The 10,511-nt window shown below is 43.8% G+C and overlaps 1 protein-coding gene across 2 annotated transcripts in view; it reads left to right on the top strand.

The window, feature by feature from the left end:
- Window positions 1-6,522, top strand: part of TWSG1 (twisted gastrulation BMP signaling modulator 1) — a 38,547-nt gene extending 32,025 nt beyond the window's left edge. For both annotated transcript variants that reach the window (XM_019546031.1, XM_019546039.1), the window contains exon 5: window positions 4,284-6,522. In XM_019546031.1, coding sequence (XP_019401576.1) covers window positions 4,284-4,465 — 182 coding nt within the window. In that variant the 3' untranslated portion in view covers window positions 4,466-6,522. The remainder of the gene's footprint in view (window positions 1-4,283) is intronic.
- Window positions 6,523-10,511: the final 3,989 nt, after the last annotated feature.

Genomic DNA, 10,511 nt, shown 5'->3' with positions numbered 1-10,511 from the left:
AGTACTCTTTCCTGCCATGGCAGGGGGTCGGACTAGATGATCTGCTCAGGTCCCTTCCGACCCTAGAAACTATGAAACTGTCTGCACACAGACATTGCAGTTCGTCCGATGAGCTCTTTAACTGTTGCACTATCACTTGTGTTTCTTCAAAACTCTAGATTTATGCCCTGACTGGAGCAAATGGTTGGGATCAGTTGGATCTGGGTACTACTTTAGGTTTTTATGCAAAAATTTAATAGCCTGTGTTAGCTTTAAGATTTCCCTCCCTTTCCGGGTTATGTATCTTTGACATTATGTAGTCCACTAACTCATAACTTAGATCAGTAATTCTAGCCTGAACCTTTATCACACATGATACATTTGAAGGCAGCCTGCATAAGCATGTGGATTTTAGAGCTCTTAAACTGATCTTTAAAGGGTGAGGGTTTCTCGGTATTATTGGAAGCTGAGCTGGTGCTCTAATGTTGTATGAAATTAATCCTCAGCATGCACTTTTACTGTCTGAATCCCTGGCACAGGATAGAGCTGAAAGGATGGAGAGAAGGAAAAGGTACTACACATCTATCTTCAGTGGCTGGGTGTCAGAGGTGACTAATTTCCAACATCTCCTTGAGCACAATCCAGGGAGATGGATGGAGCCTGATACAATAAGCCTGAGATGTTGAAACTGCTCCATTATTTTTAAAAGGTGTCCTGATCCCCTGATACAAAGATAGTGCTTGAGCTCCTCACGCTGGTCTCAGCACTGTATACTTCATCTCTGTTCCCCAGCTGAGGAATAGGACTTCACCTCCTATCTCCGAGGAGAAACAAGTATATCTTATCAGGTACAAAGGAGAGTAGAGAGAGGACATGACCCAAAATCCTAGCACATGGGGAGGAAGAAAGTAAGTCTCTAACCTCACCAAAGAGGAAAAGCCCCCCAGGTCCTGAGTCACACCTTGAAAGTTGCAGTCAGGCAACCCATTTCCTTGATCTGAGCTCTATCTCCTGTATTTATTTATTTCTTCCTTTAATCCCTGCCTCTGAGCCCCCTCCTCTCCTAGCAAGTGTTCACATGTGAGATTTTAATCTCTCTACAACAAATGGAGTGAGCATCTTATTTAGTAGCTGATGTTTATGGTTTACATTTCCCTAAACTACCTCTCAGTAGATTTTTACAAACTGCTTCTCAAGCTGTTTTTCAGATGGTATCCAGGGGTTAGAGTCAAACTGATATTTGTGCAGGTGTAGGTCAGACTAAAGGACCACAACATATCCCCTTGTGCCACCCAGCTTATAGGAACGTTGCTTTGCACACTCAACAATGCTAAGCGTGTGGCACCTTTTAAAGGATCTTGTCATGGCACCCCAGCTGAGAATCTCTGCACTAGATTGAGTGTGTACATAGTCACAGTCTATGAAAAAGACATGCTCTGTTGATTACTTCTACTTAACCTTTTTGTTCTTGACTTCTCCATAGGACAGCCAGAAGCCCTGCTCTTATTGTTAGATCATATAAATTTTCCTTAACACCCAGCACAAGGAAAACTAGAAGAGTGAGTTTGTTGTTAAGAGATGCTAAGAACAGCTGGGATCAAAAAGTCTTCAGCTCCTGTAATAGGCATCTAGGAAAGGAGGATTGGAGTTTGGGGTGAAGCTGTGGCCGAGGAAGGGGATTGTTGGAGTGAGTGTGGGGTTTCAGAGAAAGCAATCTAACAATGCTTTCTGAGCAGGGACAAGGACATCCTCCGCACTGGGATTCCAGCCGGACCCAGGGGAGGCACAACCAGGCCTAGGATCAGTGAGGACCTAATCGGGGAACTAGACATGTTCAAATCAGCAGGTCCTGATGATCTCCACCCCAGAGTGCTTAGAGAATTGGCAGAGGTCATTGCAGGACCCCTGGCACAACTTTACGAGCATGCGTGGTGCTCTGGTGAGGTGCCAGAGGACTGGAAAAGGGCCAGTGTGATCCCCATTTTCAAAAAAGGGAGGATAGAGGACCCAGAAAACTATAGGCCCGTTAGTCTTACGTCGGTCCTGGGGAAGCTCCTTGAGAAAATTATCCAGGTGCACATCTGTGAGGGGCCAGCAGGAGAGATTATGCTTAGGGGCAACCAACATGGGTTCATTGGAGGCAGGTCCTGTCAGACCAACCTGGTGGCCTTCTACGACCAGGTCACAAAAGCCTTGGACACAGGTGTCGCGGTAAACTTAGTCTTTTTGGACTATAGGAAGGCCTTTGACAATGTCTGTCACTGCATCCTCATTAAAAAATTAGGTGACTGTGGTGTTGACGCCTACACAGTCAGATGGGTCACAAATTGATTGGAGGGCCGCACCCAGAGAGTAGTGGTGGATGGGTCATTTTTGACCTGGAGGGATGTGGGCAATGGGGATACCTAGGGCCTGCACTGTTCAGTATCTTCATCAACAATTTGGACAATGGGGTGAAAATCACCTTGTTCAAGTTTGCAGATGACACTAAGATGTGGGGAGAAGTGGGCACACTAGAGGAGAGGAACAGGCTGCCATTAGATCTGGACAGGTTACAAGGGTGGACAGATGAGAATAGGATGGGTTTCAATACAGACAAGTGCAAGGTACTGCACCTGGGGAGGAAGAACCAGCAGCATGCCTACAGGCTGGGGAACTCCCTTCTCGTCAACACAGGGGCAGAAAAGGATCTTGGAGTCATTACTGATTTCAAAATGAACTTGGGCCACCAATGTGGGGATGTGGTCAGGAAAGCTAACTGCACCTTGTCATGCATCCACAGATGCATCATGAGCAGATGCAAGGTGATCCTCCACCTCTATGTGACATTGGTCAGGCCGAAGTTGGAGTACTGCATCCAGTTCTGGGTGCCGCACTTCAGGAGGGGTGTGGACAACATGAAGAGGGTCCAGAGGAGGGCCATGCGTATGATCAGGGGGCAGCAGGGCAGGCCCTATGAAGAGAGGCTCAGGGACCTGAACCTGTTCAGCCTCCACAAAAGAAGGCTGAGAGGGGATCTGGTGGCTGCCTATAAACTTGCCAAGGGGGACCAGCAGGCAATGGGAGAGTCCCTGTTCCCCTGATCACTACTAGGGGTAAGAAGGAACAGTGGCCATAAGTTGACTGAGAGTAGATTCAGGCTAGATATCAGGAGGCACTACTTCACGGTCAGGGCAGCTAGGAGCTGGAACCAACTTTCGAGGGAAGTGGTGCTCGCTCCTACCCTTGGGGTCTTCAAAAGGAGGCTAGACAGCTACCTAGCTGGGTTCGTTTGACCTCAGCCTCCCTTCCTGGCCATGGTAGGGGTTTGGACTTGATGATCTGCTTACATCTCTTCCAACCCTACCAACTATGAAACTATAAATAGTTCAATAAAAAGCCACAAGAATAGTGGTGTGTTAGAGATTAGAGAAACAAGGGATCTAACAATGCATATCAGTCTATGCATGTCTCCAGTAGTTTACTGATTCTTTGAACTGCACCCTTAGTCTATTTATCCTGTTTAGTTCATAAATTACCTGCGTGTAGTGGTCCAAGTTTACAGCACACTTGACACTGTTTTTACATTATAAGATCATGAAGATTGTACAGCTAAGTACTCAACTTGGGAAAGGCCAAAAGTTTATTCTTACTTCTGCCGCCTTAGTAAAGAGCTCTTACAGCATTGTGTTGGCTGGAGTACTTGAAAGTTTCTTGGGGTGGGGAGGTGTTATTTGCTTTTTAAGTTTTACAGATATTGAGACCTGGAGGCCAGGACTCATTGTATAGCCCTGCCTCATTTTCTCTGTGTTTTGCAAGGTGGCCCTTTTAACACTGTGAAAAAAGTAAGGGGTTCTTCTACATGAGAAATAGAATGTGAGTCTAAAAATAAAGACCACTGGAATTGCTGCATTTGTCCCACGGTCTTCATAAATGAATGACTCCAGCCGGGGCAACTGCCCTGAGTGCTGAAGTGAAGGGATGCTAACAGGTGGTGCCCAGCCGGGGCGGGACATAAGACAGAGCTGCGAGTGGCTCATTTGGGGCGGGGGGGGCATGGGGATGGGGAAGGGTGGCTCCCACTGCTGCATTCACTCCCAGCATGGGGGAGGGAACACGTGTGCCCCCTGGATCTGTGTGTGGGGCGAGGGGAGGCTGCCACTGTAGGTTTTGCCCCAGATGCCAAGCTGCTTTGATACGGTACTGACAGGCCTAATATTCTCACCTCTTCCCTTTCCAAAATCACTGCTTCTGTCGTCTTTGTCTCTTATGGCAGGTAATTTGAAAGACTCTAAAGTGCTGTCTTTTTTTCCCCTTTTGTTTAGAACACATGTGCACTGTGGTCTATTTTGATGACTGCATGTCAATACATCAGTGCAAGATCTCTTGTGAGTCCATGGGAGCATCCAAATACCGCTGGTTTCACAATGCCTGCTGTGAGTGTATTGGGCCAGAATGTATAGACTATGGCAGTAAAACTGTAAAATGTATGAACTGCATGTTTTGAAGCAGAGAAGTTGTATAATAGTAGTCTGGAGGCCAAAGTAATCTTTCTTAATTAAAGAGAAGAGGATTTCAAGTATTTAATGGGTGGGATAGGTACTGGTTGGTACTAAATATCAGAGATTTGAGAAAAGATGTAAAAAAATTTTGAAACAACTTCAAAATTTGAAACAGGTCATTTTTATTTGCTTTTTAACTTGTGTAAACAGTGCTGATTAGCAAATGTTTCATTTGTTAAGTTTATTCTTAGTTGAAGAGCACAGCCATGCTCATGCTTACTATCCTGGTTGTTTTGCTTTGTTTTGAATGTATCATCTATATTGTTTTTCACAGTATAACATTGTAGTTAGTAAATTAGAATAGTGAAACCTCAAGGAAATAGCAACCAGATTCCCATCATTTAAGTTCCATCAATTCTCAAATGCGTAATGCTTGTACATGTTTGTTTTTATTACTCTCCACAATAAGGCTGATGTGGTTTATGGTCATATACCAGCGGTTAAGACTCCTACCATGAAAAAGCTGTTTTCAAAAATGGAAGAGAGAAATTGGGGTAATTCTTTTTCTTTGGCTTTTAAACATAAGATTTAACAGATAATATGGAAGCTTCTCAGGAGCCTTCCCACCACAATATGTGATACGAGCCCTCCTGCTGTCATCTGCCTTCATTCTTGTGATTAGGCAAGTGATTACCTTGTATAAAGGAATGGTGTTCTCCTAGGTTCTCTCTTATGAACCAAAACAAATCTGTTAAGTTTAGTTGCATCCATTTCCTAATGCACTCCTTTTTCCTGGGTTATTTTTTATCCCTGGAATCTCAGTGCAGTGGTGGAAATATGGAAGACTGCAATGAACTAAAAGATGGTTTAAAAATAGGAATGAAATTGCAGATCCTTTGAAGCTCAGTGGATTTATTGGTTGACAGTTGACATGTTCCTGCACCTGGTAATATTCTGTGCAGAATTTTTTTCTACAGGTTTGTTTGGTTTTGTTTTGATTTATTCTTATGAGTAGAAGTGTCGTGATGGGGCAAGAAGTATCCTTGAAAATAAATGAGGATGCTCTGACTGCGGAACATTTTGTCCACTTCTGTGACTCATATTTTAATATGTGGAAGAGTTGAGTACAAGGCAGTCGCTATGGTACAAATATTTTTTTTAGTGATAAAGAATAAAATCAGAGTAGATAGTGATTCACTAGAAACTCAAAATGGTGTTAATAATCCTGACTTTTTAAGGTTGCTAATATGAATAGTCAAATCCATAACTATGTGTGTTTCCCCAACTCAGTTTAATCTTTATAGGTAAAGTGCCTTCTACTTGCATATTCCTCTGTCATGTACTAATAAGAGCAGTTATTTTGAACTTGCATTTTATTTGAAAAGTTTACTTGGGAGTCGTTAGTTCTCAATATTAAGCTCTTTAACTAAGATGAAGCAAAAAAATGACTGCTCTTGTACAGGAAAGTTACTCTCGGCTCTTTTCTAGATATGCGGAACTGTTTGAAAGTTGATGGTTTGCTTAGAAAATTTTAAACTGGAGGATAATAAAGTAGAGAGAGAATTTTAAAAGAGAGTTGTTTTATAGTTATGTTTTTCTTCCTGGGAATAGTAACAATGAGATTAAAATGAAGGAACTTTCCCTCCAGTTGCCTTTAAATTTTGACAGTTTATAACTTGCATTTTTTATATGATGTTCTGTTTAGGAGCCTGTTACCATGGCTTTATGACATTACTATAACTTACATGGTTATGATTTTACTGTAAAATCCAGTGGGAGAGATGGCTGAGTTGTCTGGAGGAAGGGTTGAAACTAGTTTTGTTTAAAATTAACAAACATCCAGAAAAAGCCATGGAAAAAAACACAAACATCGTGCAAAATACCCTGAAAGCTTTACTGAGTGAGGAGAACACACTTTAAATAGGATTTGCTTTATTTTTGTAATTCATGATACTCTCTGGAGAGTCTATGCTGTAAATTGTATATGATCTACAGCAATATCCAGTGTATTTTCTTATATTATACTTGTTTACAAAGTTATTTTAATAAAGAGACTTTACTGGGTTGTTTGATTTCTTTATTGCTGCTTGCCTCTCCTTAAACTCTATATGAGCACGATAAACCTTTTTATCAGGTTCAGAAACCAGAACTGAGTTTATACTAATAATTCTATTTTTCTTAAATTGTGATTGACAGGCCTTTTCAGTAGTCAGAGAACCCTAATATTAGAATTTTGTTTTTAAATTTAATATTTTTGTTTTCCATAAAATGTAAAATCTAGAGAAAGTAATTTGTGAATGTTCTTAGCAATGAAAATTTCATAATATGGTACTACTGTGTGTTTTGTCAAAGCCATCTGAAAGTGGGAAGATCATAAATTTATTTCGGGGACATTTATTTCACTAGGCCCTTGATTTAAGCATGAGATTAAGTGCTTTGCTAAAATTCTAAATTTAACTATATACTTGAACACATTGCTGAATTAGGGCCTTATCCAGTTGAAGCACCTGGGTAATTTATATTATTACGCACTATAATATTGTAAGTAATTTTAAAAACTCAATAAACATGCCTTAGTGTAATAACCAGTTATATAAATTCCATATCTTTCAATCAGGATTGTGCTTAGCTAGATGTAGTTTACGTGACATTTTAAATACAGAAATATAGAAAACATTTTTTCAATGGGATTATGGTACTAACGTATAGAAATGATTCAGATGCATAATCCCTGGTTTACTAATAAAAAGTTAGTGTAGCATGATTTCATAAATTTTATATACATTAAGACTGGAAGGGACCTCAGAAGATCAGAGTCCAGCCCCCCGCCCAAAGGGCAGGAAGTCAGCTGGGGTCATAGGATCCCAGCAACATAAGCATCCAATTTACTCTTGAAGGTGTTCAATGTAGGTGCTTGAACCACCTCCAATGGCAGGCTGTTCCAGACCTGAAATGGTCTTGCAGCAGTTTATAACCGTTCAACCTCATCATCCCATGGGGCGCTCTGGTGAACAAACGTTCCCCCAGACCCTGGTGGTCACCCCGATAATTTTATAGGTGGCCACCAGATCACCCCTGAGCCCGCGCTTTTCCTGGCTAAAGAGTCCCATGGCTCTCAGCCTGTCATCGTAAAGGTCTGTTTTCCTGACCTCTGATAATGTGCGTGGCTCTTCTCTGGACTCTCTCAAGCTTCTCCACATCCTTTTTGAAATTGTGGAGCCCAAAACTAGACACAGTACTCCAGCTGTGGCCTCACAGAGGCTGAGTACAAGGGGAGAATGACGTCCCGGGATTTGGTCGAGAAGCATCTATGGATGCAAGCCAGTGTTTTGGTTGCTTTACTAGCCGCAGCATCGCACTGCAGGCTTATGTTCATCTTATGGTCAATGATGACCCCCAAGTCTCTTTCTTCCATAGTGCTAGCCAGCGTAGCACTGCTGAGCCTATAAGGATGCTGCAGGGTTTTCCTCCCAAGGTGGAGAACCTTGCATTTTTTGGTGTTAAACACCATCGGGTTCCCGTCTGCCCATTTGCTGAGCCTGTCCAGGTCAGCCTGGATCACCCGCCTATCTTCTGGCGTGGATGCTTTGCCCCAAAGTTTGGTGTCATGGCAAACTTGGCCAGTCCGCTTCTGACTCCAATGTCCACATCATTAACGAAGATGTTGAACAGTATGGGTCCAAGGAAAGAGCTTTGGGGGACCCCACTGGTCACAGGGCACCATGATGATCGACTTCCATCAATTACTACCCTCTGGGTCCAACCATGGAGCCAGTTTCCCAGCCAGTGGATCGTGGTGGACCCAAGTCATAATTGTCCAGTTTGGCCAAGAGGTGATTGTGGGATACCAGACCGAACGCTTTTTTGAAGTCAAGATATATGACATCAATCTCTTCTCCCTTGTCCAGGTGATAGGTCACCTGGTCATAAAAGGAAATCAGATTGGTCAAGCAAGACCTACCCGCAACAAACCCGTGCTGGCTGTCCCTCAGGATGTTGGTGTCGGCCAGTCCATTAAGGATGTCCTCTTTAATAAACTTTTCTAAGATCTTCCCCAGAATAGAAGTCAGGCTAATGGGTCTGTAGTTAGCCAGATCCACTTTCCTCCCTTTCTTGAAGATAGGCACCACGTTGGCCTTCTTCCAGTCTTTGGGCACTACACCAAAGCGCCAGGAGTTTTCAAAGATCTGTGCCAGGGGATGGGCTATGATGCTCCCCAGCTCCTTGAGTACCCTGGGGTGTAGATTGTCAGGGCCGGCTGACTTGAAGGTATCCAGCTTCTCAAGGTGTTCCTTCACAAGGTCAGCATTGATGGAGGGCAGGGGATCTCCCTCACCTGGACCTCCCTGTCCCCTAGTGGACATGGATGTCCCATGGGACTGATGAAAGACTGACGCAAAGTACCCATTTAATAGGTTGGCTTTTTCCTGGGCGTCAGTTGCCCCATCTGGTTCAGCAGGAATCCAGTGTTGCCGTTGCTTTTCCTCCAGCTCCCTACATATCTGAAAAAGGACTTTTTATTGTCCTTGATGCTTGAAGCTAGTTGAAGTTCAGTTGCAGCCTTGGCTTTGCTGGTTTGCCCCCTGCAGGACCAGACCAGTGCAGAATATTTCTCCTTGGAGGCGAATCCCATCCTCCATCCTTTGTAGGCATTTCTTTTTAGCCTCAGGAGGTCTACTAGGTCCCTGGAGAGCCAGGGGGGGCTGCTGTGCCCTCTTGCTGCCTTTTCTCCAAGACGAAATAGACTTCGCTTGCGTATTGAGGATCACTCCCTTGCGGAGCAACCACTTTTCCTGAACTCCCCTCCCTCTGGGGTCTTGGTCCCTTAGGTCCTCACTGATGAGCTTCCTGAGCTTGTCAAAGTCGGCTTTTCTGAAGTCAGGGACTTACAGGTTGCTGACTGACTTGCCAGCTTTACAGAAGATGGTGAAGGTGATCGGCTCATGGTCGCTGTCACCCAGCTTTCCATCGATCACTAGGTCGCCAGTTAGGTTATCCCCAGTAGCCAGTACCAGGTCGAGCAGCACTTCACCTCTCGTTGGCCCGTAGACTTCTTGAGTCAGGTAGAGGTCATCCACGCATGAGAGGAAGCTTTGCGACCGCTCGGATTTTGCTGAGTGATCTTCCCACAAGATGTCTGGGTAATTGAAATCACCCATGACAACCACAGTCCTGGAGCATGCAGCCTTAGCCAGTTCCCAGGCAAACTCCTGGTCAAACTCTTGACATGCTATGTGAATATAAAACTAAGGCTTGTCATACAACAGACTAAACCCAGTGATACTGTTTTTTAATCCATCGGGTCAGGCTATCAGCTGAAGCATATTGGTTTTAGGCACTGGCTTCACTTGAAATTATGCCAGCATAACTCATATTTGGCCCACCAGTATCTCCAGCTGGTTTGTATATCAATTCTGGGTACCCATTCAACCCTGCAGTGCACATATCAGAACTAATCAGTCCTTTTCCTCTCATTCTTATCAAGTTTTATTAAACTTTGCCAGGTTATAAAATGTCCTGCCCCCCACTACAGAAAGGATGTGGACAAATTAGAGAGAGTCCAGCAGAGAGCAAGAAAAATGGTTTGCGGGCTGGGGCACATGACTTCCAAGGAGAGGCTGAGAGAACCGGGCTTATTTACTTTGGAGAAGAGAAGACTGAGAGGGGATTTAATAGTCTTCACCTACCTGAAGGGAGGTTTGAAAAGGGATGGAGCTAAGCTATCCTCATTTGTGGCAGATGACAGAATGAGGAGCAACGGTCTCAAAGTTGCAGCAAGGAAAATTTAGGTTAGATATTAGGAAGAATTTTCTCACTAAGAGGGTAGTAAAACACTGGAACAGGTTACCCAGAGAGGTGGTGGAATCTCCATCCTTGGAGGTTTTCAAGACCTGGCTAGACAAAGCTTTGGCTGGAATGATCTAGCTGCGGGTGATCCTGTTTGAGCAGGAGGTTGGACTAGATGACCTGCCGAGGTCCCTTCCAACCCTCATTTTCTAAGATTCTATGATCTATTTGTGCATTTTCCAGGAAGTGACTAGTTGTTCCTAG

The sequence above is a fragment of the Crocodylus porosus genome, unplaced genomic scaffold (assembly GCF_001723895.1).
Source record: "Crocodylus porosus isolate Cpor-Errol unplaced genomic scaffold, CroPor_comp1, whole genome shotgun sequence".
Lineage (NCBI taxonomy): Eukaryota > Metazoa > Chordata > Crocodylia > Crocodylidae > Crocodylus > Crocodylus porosus.
The sequence above is the reverse complement of the archived record's forward strand: the minus strand, read 5'-3'. Positions and strand labels throughout refer to the sequence as shown.